Consider the following 16,289-nt stretch of genomic DNA (forward strand, 5'->3'; position numbering starts at 1 on the left):
AGCCTGGCGGGCTACATTCCTTGGGGTTGCAAAGAGTCAGACACAACTGAGTGACCAAGCAAAGCACATGCTTGTTAGTTCATTGAGTTTCCTCTTACAAGAATCTATTATTTTTACCCTTTGTTACTTATTTTATTGTATTGCTATCTTTTTCTTACTGATTTGCAGTAGTTTCTTGTGTACTCTAAATATTCTTAATATTAATAATTCTAAATAGTAATATTAATCCTTGCCGACTTTAGACATTTTAGCCACTATAAGCATCGTTTCCTTTTCTGTCACTCATCTACTACCTTTGACCGTGGTGTTCTTAGTTGGACAGAAATCTTCATTTTGATACAATCAAGCATATGAAGTTCAGTTCAGTTCACTTCAGTTGCTCAGTTGTGTCCGACTCTCTGCGACGCCATGGACTGCAAGCATCTGAAAGTTTTGCCTTGTGATTAGCTCTTTTGAAGTTTAGCATAAGAAGACTTTACCCATCCCAGGTCATCCCAGATTCTTCCTCCATTCTTTACCACCAAAAGAAAATAATAGTTTCCTTCTCTGAGACTCTCAAGTCTTTTATGCATGCATGATTCATAAAACCCCTGTCTTAGTTTTGTATTTTATGGGAATTTTACTGGTGGCAGGTTGAAACACATATCAAAACACACACACACATAAGTACTGTAAATACAATCTTCAGCTTTGAGTCTGCATGTCTGTATTTGTTTTAAATTCGAAAGAGGATCTATCTTTGCCTATCCAAGAGGCAGTTTGTAATTTAATAAAATCATAAAGAAAATACAGCTTAATAGTCTAGATGTTACCCACATGGCAGCCTATTCATAAGCACGTTTTGGAATCTTTATCTCCTTTGTCATGCTGAGCAATGTCTTTGGGACTTGTCATTTACTAGAATGTCCTTTTTTTAAAATTTATTTTTAATTGCAAAATAATTTCTTTACAGTGGTTTCTGTCATAGAACAATGTGAATCAATCATAAGTATACATTATATCCCCCCATCCTGCACCCCCCAGGAGGAAAGGGTAGGATGAATTGAGAGAGTAGCATTGAAACATATTTATTACCATATGTAATGGACATGTTGCTGTATAACAATGCAACTAATGTTGCAGCTAATTAGTTGCAATGCAACTAATCACAATGTTGCTAATGGAATGTTGCTGCATAACACAGGGAGAATGTCTTTTATTTTTAAGATATACTGAAGAGTCATTACTAAATTCATGCTTTCCATAAAGAAATTCTTATTGTAAGAAAAATGTGAGAAGGATAATAAAAGGGAGCATTCTTCAGGGACTTAAAACCAGGTTAGCAAACCACAAGTAAATGTTCACAGAGATAGTCTCCCTCCGTCTAATATGACTTAGGAGGTGTGACAGTGAAAGCTCCATATCCACATATCCTCTGCAATACGGCAGTATAGTGAGTTTAAGATCAGCCAACTGCACAGGGATGACCCAGAGTGATGGGATGGGGAGGGAAATGGAAGGGGGAAGACATGTAAATTCATGGCTGATTCATGTCAATGTATGGCAAAAACCACTACAATATTGTAAAGTAATTAGCCTCCAACTAATAAAAATAAAGGGAAAAAAAAATGAAATAGCTCAATTGGAAAAAAAAAAAAAAGATCAGCCAACTACAAATAATCACACTTCATATCATATGACTATGCTATCAAGGCTGCTCTGTTGTTGTGACCTTATTTTACATTTCCCCAAGAAGACAGTCCTCAGTAGAGAATATTCAGTTTAGGAAGCACTTGATTTCTTTCCATCCAACAGGGATTTAGATTGTGTTCTCAGACATTCGGTTCTCAGCAGTTTTCAAGTGAGACACCATTTGGCAGCTCTTTATATAGAGTTCTGCAGCTTTTAAAGGTGTCTTTAGCCTAACAGGAAGCTTTTCTGACTTCCTTATAAGACTCCTCAATTTTCACAAAGGAAAAAGGACATTATTCACCTCTCCAGGAATCCTAATCCATATGTTAAACCCTCACCATCAGATATCTACCTATCATAACATGTGCAAGGGTATAAATGAGTCCAGGCAAAATGTGGGGAAGCACATAAAGGTTCTCCAAATGCTTTTTAGTGATTCATTTTATTGCTCTAGTTTTTCATAACTTATGACCAGTAATTCAATATGGTTTGGAATGTTGAATACAAAGCTCCACATATAGGTAGGCCCATCCAAGCATGACTGTTAAGACTTAAATGTTCTATTTTATAAATGAAATGGTTGGAATCCTTTTGAATTTGTGTTGGCTCTTTGATGCTGCAAGAAGAAAAATGACTTTCCAGGGAAAGGTGAGCAAATGATTGATACCTCGCTGCAAATTTTAATCTGTCTTGTGCTCTTGGCTCTAGATGAAGAACTGTACTGTCTATATCCACGATGACTCCATGTTTGAGCCTGAGGAACAGTTCAGGGTCTACCTTGGACGTCCTCTTGGGAACCACTGGAGTGGAGCCAGAGTTGGGAAGAATCACATGGCCACCATCACCATATCCAATGATGAAGATGGTAACAGAAGAAATTGCCTTTAGTTTCTCTTAGGTTGATGGGACTTGAACTGATGTTTCATAGTAACGTTTTAATGTAATTATAGGTGTTTCGAAAAATGAAAGCACTGTAGAAATGTCTACTGATAACAGTTGGAGTATTAATACAAAAAAAAAAAAAACAGTCCTGGAATATTTATAGAAAGCAATTATACTCCAATTTAAAAAAAAATGTTGGCAGCAAGGGATCCCTTCCACAGAGCTCCAATTTGTTTTTTAACTATAATTAAAAAAATTTTTTTTAATTAAAAATTTTTAAACCTACCTTTTTTTTTAAACATACATTTTTAACTGGATGTTTATTTGGGCTTTTTTGTTCCTGCCGTGTGACATGTAGGCTATTAGTTCCCTGACCAGGGATCGAAACCACGGCCCCTGCATTGGAAGCAGGGAGCCTTAACCACTGGACCACCAGGGAAGTCCCAGAACTCCAGTATTTTTAATCACATCGTTCCCTAGCACATCACCAAGACATGAGGAATGAGTGTGGTTAAGAGCTAGGACAGAAACACTAAGACAGACACAGAATAAAAACTGTTTTAAGTCCCGGCAATTCAGGAGCAGGGCTGGAAATACAATCAGAGTCAGTTGAATCCAATGAACTGATTTAAAACACTGCCACCTTCCTGGAAAAGTCTAATTTCTCAGTTTTATTCTCTCTAATTGATTTGGCCTACTAACCTAAAAATACTTAAATTCTTTAGTCAAGTGCTAGCAAAGAATGACCCAGGCACCCAAGAAAACAAAATCTGTTTTAAATAGGGACATAGCTGTTTTATTAAAATAGATACTTTAATGAATGGACAATAATGCTACAACTAGTAATAGCTGTTTTTATTGAATACTGATTATATACCAAGAACTGTTATAAGCATATTATTAAAAAAAAAAATAAAACTTTATTTTACTTAATCCTGACAGTAACCTCTTGAGGTAGGTGTTATTATCCCTATGTTATAGGTAAAGAAATTGAACCCCAACAAAGTTATCTTATTTATGCTCTTATTTACATAGCTGTAAGCAACAAAACTGCATGTAAAACCTTATTTTATCAGATTCTAGAATCTACACAAAAGTCAGTGAGACTCAGGGCTTTTAATATAAAATAGAGACTAACTTGAATTGGGGGAAAAGAATTTAAAAGCCAGCCTTGAAGTTGAATTAGCCATTTACCGAAGGAGACAGGTTCAGATCTGAGTGAACCTCTCCTGTTCACGCAGTACTTAGATTGTACTTAGCCCAGTACTTAGGCTCAGAGAGGTCACCAATGCACCTCAGTCTCAGAGAGCGTACACAGTAAAACTATGAAGTCTCAAATGCGACGTATCTTTGACAACTAGGGAGAGTGGATTTTCCGAGAGAGAAGAGGGAAGCGAACATAGAGACACCAGACATCTCTGGAAAAGTCTATGATATGTTTTTAGAGGGTATAAGGTTTGTAGTTGCTCCCAATTTTTCTGTCTTCTTATCTCACTGTTTCCACCACTACTTCATTGCCCTTCCCCATGAGAATATAATACAAAGGAAGGCATGGTTCAAACTTTAAAAAAAAAAAAAAAAATTATTCATTTCACAGCAATGAGGGTAGTACTTCAAATCAGATTGTGTTAGGAAATCCTGTGTTTCTGAATTATCGTTGTAGCAGCCACTAAAACTACTCATTCTTTTTTTTTTTTTAACCTTTTATTTTATATTGGGGTATAGCCAATTAACAATGTCCTGACAGTTTCCAGTGAACAGCAAAGGGACTGAGCCATTCATATACACGTATCCATTCTCCTCCAAACCCCGCTCCCATCCAGGCTGCCATATAACATTGAGCAGAGTCCCCTGTGCTATACTGTAGGTTAGCTTGTTGGTTACCCTTGTTGGTTACCCATTTTAAATATAGCAGTGTGGACATGTCAATCCCAAACTCCCTAACTACCCCTTCTCCCCATCCTTTCCACCTGGCAACCATAAATTCGTAAAACTACTCATTCTTAACTAACCTGTGATATTTATAGATAAAGCTAAGGGTGGGGGAAAGTGAAAGCAATGGGAGGGAGGATCCAGAAGATGGAGATGAGAGATAGATTTGGTAAATGTAAGCAGTATATAAATGAAATTCATATCTCATAAATGAAAAAGAGTTGGTTCATACAATCAGTCAATAGATATTTATCAAGGGCTTACTCTGTCTCAGTCCCTTGATAAATTGTGCAGATTTAAAAACATGCTGTGAGCTACAAGGCCTAGATGGAAACTTGGATAGCATGCATTTCAAAGTGCTTAAAAATGTTTCCTCCACTGTACTGTTTTTAATAAGAAATATGTGAGAAACAGCTCCTGCAAAATCACAGATGAATTCCTTTTTCCAAAGTATTGCTTAGGGGTAAATACAGATTGATTTTTATGACTGCAAGCTATGTTGCCTTTTGTATTGCTAACTAGTGTGAAAAATTCCCTCTTGTCGTTATAAAGTGTTTTCATGGGAGTTGGAATCCTTTTTCACTTTTCCAACTTCCTCTTGTTTTCCTAACCTTGTTTCCCAGCCCCCACCATCGAGTTTGAAGAAGCCGCATATCAAGTCCGGGAACCCTCGGGGCCAGACGCCACAGCCATTCTGAACGTCAAGGTGATCCGCAGAGGGGACCAGAACAGAACATCCAGGATTCGCTGTAGCACACGGGATGGGTCAGCCCAGTCTGGTGTGGATTACTACCCAAAGAGCCGAGTCTTGAAGTTCAGTCCTGGTAATTGAATGCCAATCCCAATTAGTAGGTCTTCCTTAAAGTGTTAATCAGTTAGTTGTGTCTGATGTTTTGTGACCCCATAGACTGTAGCCCGCCAGGCTCCTCTGTCCATAGAATTTCCGAGGCAAGAATACTGGAGTGGGTAGCCATTTCCTTCTCCAGAGGATCTTCCTGAGTCTCCTGCATTGCAGGCAGACTTACTTCAGAGAATCCTAGACATTTTGGATCATTCAAAAGGATTTTTTGTTGTTGTTGTTAGCCTATGATTTGGTTGAGCAATGGGAGCACCTGAGTTTTTAAAAATATATGTGATGCCATCATTCAGCAAGCATTGGTACAGACCATTGTGCTGGGCGCTTCAGGGCTTACTCAACCCAGAAGGCACAATCTCCATGTTCAAATGGCTTGACATCTATTAGGAAATGTTATGAAGATGAGTCATGGAAGAGAGAAAGATGAGATTCTCACAACCAGCTGTTTAATTGTCTGATGTATTTACTTAATGGAAGGAATCAGACAGAAAAGAAGGTGAGTTTTACACTCGACTTTTCCCCAAAACTTTCTGGAGCAGTATAAGGTGAAAAGGCTGGTGTAGAGCCTGGCACTGTTTGTGATGTAGCCAGAAGTGGGCAAAAGTGGTAGAAGCCCTCTTCAGAGATGGCATGGCAGGAGGAGGGAGGAAATGCCTCCCTTGGAAATGGAGGGGTGTCTCTGTATGTCTCCATCACCCCACTGAGCTTCAGAGGGCTTTTGGCACCATCCCTTATGCATCTGGCTAGTGTTTACAGGGAAGGCAGGTACCCTTCCTCAACATCCTCACAAGGACCTCTCCTCCAAGTGTCTAGCTTCTTTCTCTTCTGCGTAAGGATCTGGGGGAAAGGCAGGTCCTAGAAGTAACCTAGCCCAGGTGTCTATAGGAGGAAGAAGGCCATCTTGACCACTGCCAGGGATAGCTGCACCCTCATAGAATCACTTCACAGAAAACAAGGGGGTTTCTGAGCTCTAACCCTCCCCATTCCAGGCTGCCAAACCGTCACATTATCATCTTGGCAGAGACGGCCCCGTAGGTAACCTTTGAGCTGTCGCTTCCCAGGAGACAGCTTTGAAGGGTGTCTAGTGTGTAAGCACTCACTGCCACACAGGGGCTTGTACCTAAGTGTAAATGGAAAAGAAAAATTAGGCAAAAAACCGCATAACCAGGGTGGAGTGTTTTTTAGATCATAGATTTTTATTACCACCAGCTAGTGTCAGGCAGGGGCCATTAATCCTCATATGGTGTTGAATAGTAAATCTGTAGGACTGAGCCTCCACCGCAGGTGGAATTTCACCTATAAAAGAGATCCCTCACTGGAGATGGGGCTAAAGTGATTAGCAGCCACTGCATTGATAGTAACCCTCTGAGAAGAAAGGGCAGATTTCAACATGAAGCCTCAGCCGTGCCAACCTGCACTGTCTAAAGTGGGTCACTGATGAGGACCTTTGCTCTCTCTGTTCTGTCCTTGGCAAAGGTGTGGATCACATCTTCTTTAAAGTCGAGATCCTGTCCAACGAAGACCGGGAGTGGCATGAATCGTTCTCCCTAGTCCTTGGCCCGGATGACCCAGTGGAAGCAGTTCTTGGCGACGTGACCACGGCCACAGTGACGATTCTAGACCAGGAGGCAGCTGGGAGTCTCATCCTGCCAGCACCGCCCATTGTAAGTCTCGTGACCCAAAGGATGGTTGCTTCTGTCTTAGGCATTAGATGAGAACCTGAGAGAAGCAGGACTGCCAGGACTGCTCGTGTCCCCTTCCCCAAATCCCTCACTCCCATCACCTCCAGGGTCATCTGGCAATGTCTGGTGACATCTGTGGTTATCATGACTGTCACACTGGGTGCTGTTAGCATCTAGGGGATGGAAGTTAGGGATGCTGATGAACATCCTACAGTACACAGAACAGTCCCCCTTCCCCACAACAAAGAGTTGCCTGGCTCAAAAGTCAGTAGTGCTAAAGAGGAGAAACCTTGTTTCCACATAAGAGTGAGACCAAACTATGTTGAGGCCTTTGTCTGACAAAGACAGTACAATACCATTGATCTTCTCATTTCTTTGGTGAGACCTAGAAGAGTAAAAATGGAATATTCCCCCATATCTATTACCTTACATACTCGCCACAGGCATAGAATTAAGTGTCTACAGAGATGTACCACCATGTTTCCCAGTTTGGGGATGAACAGAATGAATGCACCAACTTCACAGTTAGGAGGAAAATGCATAGAGATTGCCATGTGGTTAGTCCCTCAGTCATGTCCGACTCTTTGCAACTCCATTGACTATAGCCCACCAGGTTCCTCTGTTCATGGGATTCTCTAGACAAGAATACTCGATTCCCTTCTCCAGGGGATCTTCCCGACCCAGAGATCGAACCCGGGTCTCCTACATTGCAGGTGGATTTTTTACTGTCTGAGCTACCAGGGAAGCTCCCAGAAGTTGCCAAGGGGAATTTAATGTAGGATAATGAAGCAGTCTGAATAAGTCTTATAACCTCCCCTGACTAATCTCATACAGTAGAAAGACCATTTCAAAATATGTCTCTTTGACCATGGAAGAAATACATATGTATGTTCAGTCGCTAAGTCATGTCTATCTCTTTGCAACTCCATGGACTGCAGCATGCCAGGCTTCCCTGTCCTTCACATATATCCTTTATTTACTTGTATTTTGCCAGATGCACTACTGCCTGCCATTGACAGTTTAATGCAACTTTAAACTCATATCTGACAGACAGTTTAATGCAACTTTAAACTCATATCTGCCATTTATGATAGAGTTTTGGTTACAGTGTGTGGGGGGTAGAGTGTTTTTTATTTGAGTCATAGGAATCTGATTTAGGAATGAGACCATTAAGATACCAAAGCTTTTAACTCAGGGAGGAGGAGGATCTTCCCTACTATTGAAGATTTGCAGGATCTTTTAGGAATGCCTGGTTAAGCATTGTTAGAACTACTGCTATGTTTTAAAGAATCCCTAGGAGTTAAGTGATCTTGTAGGTCTCTGGGGAAGGGAGCCTTAGTTCTCTGACCCTCCTGATACCCACCCAGAGCTGAATCTATGTTGCTCCTTGGCAGGTCGTTACACTTGCTGACTATGACCATGTGGAAGAGGTTACCAAGGAGGGAGTCAAGAAATCCCCCTCCCCAGGCTACCCGCTGGTCTGTGTCACGCCCTGCGACCCCCATTTCCCCAAATACGCTGTCATGAAGGAGCGCTGCAATGAGGCTGGCATCAACCAGACGTCCGTGCAGTTCAGCTGGGAAGTGGCCGCCCCCACTGATGGCAATGGGGCCCGGTCTCCCTTCGAGACCATCACCGACAACACGCCATTCACCAGTGTCAACCACATGGTAGGTCTGGTTACAGAGGGAGAGACCTGGCCTTTCTCTTTGTTACTCCAGCTTGTCAAATTCCTTAAGGTCCCTGCATGCTAAACAGTTAAGCAGGTACAACACTGTCCTTTTGTTCTTACATATGAGAAAAGATAATACGGTGTAGCAGAAAGAGAACTAGGCTAGTACTCCGACAACCTGTTTACAAACCTTGATTCTGCCTGTTCTGAACTATGTGATGTTAAATGTTTACTTCACCTTTCTGAGTCTCAGTTTCCTGATCTACAAAATAATACCTCCTTTGCTTAATCCACTTGACAAAGTCATTGACAGATAGGAAAGTGATTTACAAATGGTGAAGTCAAAGATTCTAGGTAAGTATGACTAATGATTAGTCTCTTTTCACATCTCTTAAATCTTTCAATAAAGAGCAGGGTATAAATTCCTTAAGAAAAAGGACCAAGGGTTCTACCACATTTGTATATCCCTCCCAAATTGGCTGCCACATTGGTGGCACGTAGTGGAGACCAGTTATTAAATAAAATGAGAGTATGCTTAAGTGATCCGTATTTTTCAAAGCCCGGTGGGAAGACATGAAAAGAGGTTCAGAATGTCGTTGCTGTCCTCAGAGAGTTAGGAGGCCAGACACACACCTCTGCCACCATCAGGGAGCCGTGCACAGCGGTGATGGTTTTCCCAACCTCAGGAAACAGTCCAGTGTTCTGACTCTGCTCATTGCACCACGATGTTCTTCAGAGAAAGAGCTGAAAGCTGTGGAGATTCAGGCTCCACAGAGCGTCTGGCACCCAGTAAGCACTCAGTGATTTTTGGCTGAAATCAGTGCATTTAATAATTTCGGAAATCAGAGATTTTCTTCGCTCAATTTCTCTAGCTTTTCCTCTACAAATCCACAGTTTGTTCTCACGTTAACAAGTGCCTTGGATTTCCCTCATGGTCCAGTGGCTGGGAATCCACCTACCTGCCAGGGAGATGTATTCAATCAATCCCTGATCCAGGAAGATTCCACATGCTGAGGAGCAGCTAAGCCCAAGCACCACAACTAGAGAGTAGCCCCTGTTCACCACAGCTAGAGGAAACCCGTGCTCAGCAATGAAGACTCAGCATAGCCAAAAATAAATAAATAAATAAGTTTTAAAAATAACTGTCTTGAGTAGATAGCAGAAGAAAGCTGTTGGACGTACGTGGGAGGCTTTGGATAAAGTGGGTCCCTCGTGTTCATTGTCTTTGGCACAGCTTATTCAGAAAAGCCAGAAGATTAATTCTTTTGCAACATAACCTAGTTCAAATTTAAATTATCTTTATTATTATTAGAAATGTAAATGGCAAGACTTAACAGCTTATTGTTTCATAAATACCTTGTTCTCTGTTCCACAAAACCATGAAGGGGTAGTTGGTTTGATTTGAGCCAAATATACATTTTTAACAGGTACCAAGTTTATGATTTTACCTTATATTTCAGTTTGCCTTCTTGTGATCAGTTGGCGACTAATCCTCTTAACCCAGCTTCCTCTGCCCTGCCTTTGTTTCTTCAATTATTTATTTAATACTGTTGTGTGCATTTTTGTAAGATGCCTCAAATCCCTTCTGAATGAAGGCCATGTATAAATAAATAAATAAAGTCATGGCAGCTAATTAAAAAAAAATTTTAATGGAAAAATCTTCTTCAATTTTTAATGGACTTCAGTGAAAATTGTTTCCATGGTAGAATTGATAAGCCTGTATGATTGCTTTGTGGGAGGACTGTGGCACACAGAACTACTAATGAGTTTTTCTTATTATATACTTCCCTATGACAATGCACTAGTAACCTAGAGAGGTTTGGTGACCTAGGTTACCTCTGCATAGATTGCATTAAGCACTCATGGATTCTCTGTGTCTGGAGCATGAGAGAATCTGTAGAAAGACTTTCAAGGCCAGTAGGAGTCAGAGGCCAAGTTCTCAACTTCAAGTCCGCCATGTTATTGTAACCCTTAGTAATTAGAGGGGAGTTAAGGAAGGGAATGGCAGTAGGGAGGAAAGAAAACTAAGAACTCCTAGAAAAGAAGTGTCTTTTCCTCTATACCCTGATACGATGCCCTCAGCAAAAGTGACTTAGGGGCAACGAGCCTTGCTGGAAGGCCTGAAAAATCATTAAGTAGTTCTCTGAACCTAATATGTAAAGAGAACAAGTGTCACTGGGAATCAGTCATCTCTAGTTTCTTGCTCCACATTTGTCTACTTGCTTGTTACCTGACTTAACACCCTAGACTCAGTGCTCTGTCCCTGGTGCCTGGCTCCTGGGAGAAAGTCAGTACTTAGGTGGTGAATGAATGGATAGGTGGGTAGATCAATGGACACACAGATGGATAAATGGATGGATAATGGATGGTGTGGGCTATTAGTGTGTCTGCCATGTCAGTCAGCAAAGGATGTTGCAGCATCAGCCACTGCAGCCAGTGGGGCACCCTAAGGAGACTCAGGAGGAGAAAACACAGGATACTGGCCCCTGATAGCTGAGGTGCCTATTAAAGGAATGATTTCAGTGAGCCTAAACGATTTCATCTTCCCATACATGGAAAAGTACAAAATCCCTTAACTTGAGATATCCAGTTTTAACAGTCATCTTTTGATGTTCCAACTACCTGGCCTTTGTTGCAAAAACTCTGATTAATACGTATCCCAGCTCTTCCCGTTCCTCTCTGGAGCAGTCTCTCACAGTTGTCTAAGATGCTGTGTCCCGGGCTTAAGTCCTCAGTTTAGCCTGCTGTGTAAAACATGACTGTCAGCTTTTAGGTTGTGCCATTTTGTCAGCTGACAGTGGCCTTCACAGGTTACCACAGGTTACCATCAGAGGACACAGTGTGAGGGGCCGGTGAGGCAGTGTCCACGTGTTTGAGGTACTTTGTTCTCCCCGGTAGGTCCTGGACAGCATTTACTTCAGCCGGAGGTTCCATGTCCGTTGTGTGGCCAAGGCTGTGGACAAGGTGGGCCACGTGGGGACCCCCCTGAGGAGCAACATTGTCACCATCGGGACAGACAGTGCTATCTGCCACACCCCAGTGGTGGCCGGGACAGCCCGAGGCTTCCAGGCTCAGTCCTTCATCGCGACCTTGAAATACCTGGACGTCAAACACAAGGAGCATCCCAACAGGTCAGGCGGGGAGGGCCTTCCGTGAGGAGATGGCCGAGAGAGTCCTCAGCTATGCTTTGTGTGTGTTCTAGGTGGGACACAGTGAGTGATGCTTCTGCAAAACAGGAATAATGGTGATGAATGCTTCGTAAAAAGTTGACATCTTCAAACATGCCCTAGTATCTGGCCCTTGTCAATCTTGCTAGCCTTGTTTCCTTCATCTTGTTATTTTCACCTGCCAGTCCACCCACAGGGAATCACATGTAACTTCCTGAGGGTTTCAAGCATTCTTAGGTGATCTGCCTCTGCCATGTGGCTACTCCTGGCTCCAGCTTTCCCCTGTCCCCTTCCAGTCCATGTTCTTAAATCCCATTGTCCCACCATACCTAAGCCATCGCATCTCTTCTAGGAACTTTTCCACCATCTCCCCCAATTTAATTTGGAAGCTTTTACTTCCCACTTTTCTGGCACCTGCATCTGCCTCTCTGAGAGTGTTATCATTATTCATTCTCTCCTTGTCATCCCCACCCAGGAGATGATGGTGACAGGGACCATGACTGTCTATTTTGCATCCCTCTGCCTAGAACAGTGCTTCCTGGCACCTAAGAGGCACTCACTAAGTACCCAGTGAACAAATGAGTAACAACACTGGTGAATTATAAATCAGTGGGCAGATATGCTTTTTTTTTTCCTGTGCTCTATGATCTTGATGGAAAATGGATGCTTTCATTTTTTGTATAGCAAGAAAAAAAAAAGATTTCAGGTAGGTTATACATATTCATTAAACCTGGTAGTATTTACGTGCATGCCTTTATGAGCAACTGAGTTCAGAGAAAAGGGCTCATTTACATGAAAAAAAAACAGATTTGAACATGGAGCCAAAAATATGCAAATCCTTCTCTTTCTTTTAACAGAATGAAATTTATTTTCGTAAAAAGCAATAACAGAAGTGTCCAGGGTTACTACTGACCCTGTTCCTTACAAAAAGAGCCATTCTGTTCATATTCTGAGGTTCTGATTCCTCTTTAAAGCATGAGTCTTTGTTCTGGGAGACAAGCTGTAAAAACTCACAATGCACCCTCAATAAACATGCTAAAAATTTAAACTAGTACAGTGAAAAAATTGCAGGCCCTCAGTACAATTTTGTTGTGTTGCGGTCTTAACCGGTATTTATTAAGTTCATATTTTATTTAGAATTGTGTACTACAGGCTCTGGAGAAACAGAAGAAGTGAAGGAAATGGTCCTTTGTCCTCTTAGTGGGGAGGCAAGACAGACTCTAAAAGCATACAAGAAATAGCAGCTTATATAAATAAGTTACAGACTTCCTGGTACAAAGGTACCTAAAGGCAGAAGAATGTAGTTCAAGGCAGAGCTTGCTGCAGATTGAGGCCAGTGAGGGCTGGTGGCCTTGCTAGAACTTGCTGGTGGGGAAGGGAAGGCTTTTTAAGTTGGGGAGAGATCATGTGTGTCTTGTCAGTCATGTCCGACTCTTTGCAATCCCGTGGACTGTAGCCCATCAGGCTTCTCTGTCCATGGGATTCTCCAGGCAAGAATACTCGAGTGGGTTGCCATGCCCTCCTCCAGGGGATCTTCCCAACCCAGGGATCGGATCCATGTCTCTTGGTCTCCTGCATTGCAGGTGGACTCTTTACCACTAGCACCACCTGGGAAGCCCCAAGACTATTGAATAGTGGAGTATTACCATTTCTAGGCTTTTTTCCTGGGTAAGGATACTGGCCTTAAAGTTTAAGAGCTCAGTGATGTCTTTTGGGCACAAATACTTTAGAAAATTCTGTGGCAACCCTCCACAACCTCCACAGACATTGTTACAGAGAAATTCAGCCATGCCCGTACCATCCACTCAGCTCTAGCTCATGAGGAAACAAAGCTTCCTTTTAAAGCAGAAGAAAGCTATAATTTATGGTTGCGATGTTATCTTTTCTTGTACACACAAAAAATCTATGATTCTCGATTGCTATCAGTCCTGAGTCTGGAGGATCTTCCAGGGGCTGGAGGGAGGAAAATAACCCTGCATGCACATTGTACCCTTGTGTACAGAGAGAACTCCGACATTGAAAGCTTCAGGAAAATAAAAAAAAAACTGGTAAATTCATTGGTGAAGACAAATTGAGTTATGAGAAAGCAATGTACCGTACTGGGGGCTTCCCAGGTGGCACTAGTGGTAAAGAACCTGCCTGCCAATGCAGGTAGACGTAAGAGGTAAGGGCTCATAAGAGGTAAGATCCCTGGGTGGGGAAGATCCCCTGGAGGAGGGCATGGCAACCCACTCCAGTAGTCTTGCCTAGAGAATCCCATGGACAGAGGAGATGGTGGGCTACAGTCCATGGGGTCTCAAAGAGTCAGGCATGTCTGAGTAATTGAGCACACATGTACACAGTGTACCATACTAGCTGCTTACCGCAGGCACCTAAAAGCACTGATTTCCACTCTTGTCTCCCCCCCAGAATCCACATTTCCGTGCAGATCCCACACCAGGATGGAATGCTGCCACTCATCTCCACCATGCCGCTGCACAACCTGCATTTTCTTCTGTCTGAGTCCATCTACAGGCACCAACACGTCTGCTCCAATCTCGTCACCACCCGGGACTTGAGAGGCATCTCAGGTAAGGGGAGAGACTTCCCTGTGAGTGTGGCCAGCCCAGCACGATGACCCTTAGGGATGTGGCTAAGTGAACTCTGCTTTTCATGTTTTCTGGTCCTCAAAATCTGCATGGGTAGTGGATTTGCTCATCAGCAAGCAGCCAAACATAGGCAGCTCGGACAGTGACATGAACAGGAAAAAACAAGGACCTTGGAATCAAACTGACAGGTTCATATCCTTATTCCACTCCCTGTACAACTGAACAAAAATAGCTGGACAGCTCTGAGCCAACTGCTTTCTCATCTATCACATGAGGAGAATAATTGCTCCCAAACAAGGTAGGGATTGAATGTGTCGACAATTTTAAAACCCCCGTCCTGGTCAATTTTAGCTCCTTCCTTCTCCTGCACTTGGTTCCCATGCTCTCAGCATTTTATAAAGCTCCTGTGCAATGGTAGATATTATAGGATGGTTCTCCAGGAGCAGTAGCCAAGGTAGAGCTGGGGGTATGAGATGTTTATTGGGCACCCACATCTCCTAAAGGGAAGGGGAGGAAGCAGGACTGGGCAGAGGGAGAAGTCAGCCTGCAGTGTGGCCAGTGAAGCCACAACCAGTTCTTACAGGGAACTCTGGAGAGAGCCCAGCTGTCCAATGTGTCCTGCTTCCAGCCCCAGTGGGCAGACCTCTTTGCCCCACCTCGCTCAGTCCTTGGATGGCAGGCTGCCTGAGCAAGTGCGTGACTTGGGGCTCTGCAGCTGATCCAGACCCAAGGGCGCTGACAACTGAGGCGGCACATCTCCATGTTCACCAGGGCAGACGTTTTAGTTTACAAAGAATCCTGTCCATTTCCATTCACCTTAGCAAGTGCACATTAAATGTGCATTTCCTCTCTTTGCAACTGATGAATCATTTAACAGTATTTTTGAAGACAGGAAAGCATTCGTGTGCTCTTCCATATTCATTAAGCATCACTCTGGGTAGTGATGGTCTTGATACAGTAGGAATTAGTGGAGTGTGAATAATTCCTAAGTCACTGGGCTACAGATGAAAGTTTAATTGGTCTGCATATGCAAGCTAGTGGAAGAAACATACCATGTCTATAGGCTGAAAGTTTGCACCTCTTCTTACTTAAACACGATTAGCTTCAATACATATTCGTTGACACCCTAGTCCTTGTGGTGCAGAGGGCTGTGTGCTGGTGTCAAACATTCTGAGAAATGGATCAGCTCTTTCAGAATATTATACATAGTTGCTTTCAGGACCGTACAAAGTTTAACCCTACTATTCTAAAGTTGTGTCTGTATTCAGCTCTCTTCTGCATAAAGGTCTTCATTAACATAGAACAGTTCAGTTGCTTGGCAGCATTTGATCCAATAATTTTTGCCTGTAGCAAGGGAAGCTTAGTCAAGCATCATTAGTGAGCTATTTACTCATTAACACAGAATTAAGACTTTTTTTTCTGCAAGAGTTCAGAAACCATAGGAGGCGGGGGAGGAGGTAGTCAGATGTTTGTTTACTAGCTCCCCATAAAAGCTTTTTTTAAAAAAAAAAAAAAATCAGTCTTGAGAAAAAATAATTCACCAACAGACTCTCCATATAGTAAATCCATTTCTTCAAGGACTGATTGTGAAGCATAGAACCAGACTGGGCAGGTGTGACAGGCAAGGCTTTATGGTGTTATCTTTTCCAAGAGATACACAGGGCCACCAGGCATTGGCTTCTTCATTTATGGTCTCATCCATTCATTTTTTCTTCCCTGGCTCCTGTAGCATCTTCCCTGAGTCTGTGAACACAGTCACTCTGTTTAATACGTGGCAACAGGCAAGATGACAAACTCCCCTCGCCTTCTCACTGAGCTTGTATTGGGAGCCCTGGTTAG

General features: G+C 42.5%; 1 protein-coding gene across 2 annotated transcripts in view; it reads left to right on the plus strand.

The window, feature by feature from the left end:
- FRAS1 (Fraser extracellular matrix complex subunit 1) overlaps positions 1-16,289 on the plus strand; it is a 504,323-nt gene that overhangs the window by 456,895 nt on the left and 31,139 nt on the right. For both annotated transcript variants that reach the window (XM_043447950.1, XM_043447951.1), the window contains 6 exons: positions 2,380-2,536; positions 5,109-5,309; positions 6,818-7,005; positions 8,418-8,693; positions 11,594-11,826; positions 14,272-14,432. In XM_043447950.1, coding sequence (XP_043303885.1) covers positions 2,380-2,536; positions 5,109-5,309; positions 6,818-7,005; positions 8,418-8,693; positions 11,594-11,826; positions 14,272-14,432 — 1,216 coding nt within the window. The remainder of the gene's footprint in view (positions 1-2,379; positions 2,537-5,108; positions 5,310-6,817; positions 7,006-8,417; positions 8,694-11,593; positions 11,827-14,271; positions 14,433-16,289) is intronic.

The sequence above is a fragment of the Cervus canadensis genome, chromosome 26 (genome assembly GCF_019320065.1).
Source record: "Cervus canadensis isolate Bull #8, Minnesota chromosome 26, ASM1932006v1, whole genome shotgun sequence".
Taxonomy (NCBI): Eukaryota; Metazoa; Chordata; class Mammalia; order Artiodactyla; family Cervidae; genus Cervus; species Cervus canadensis.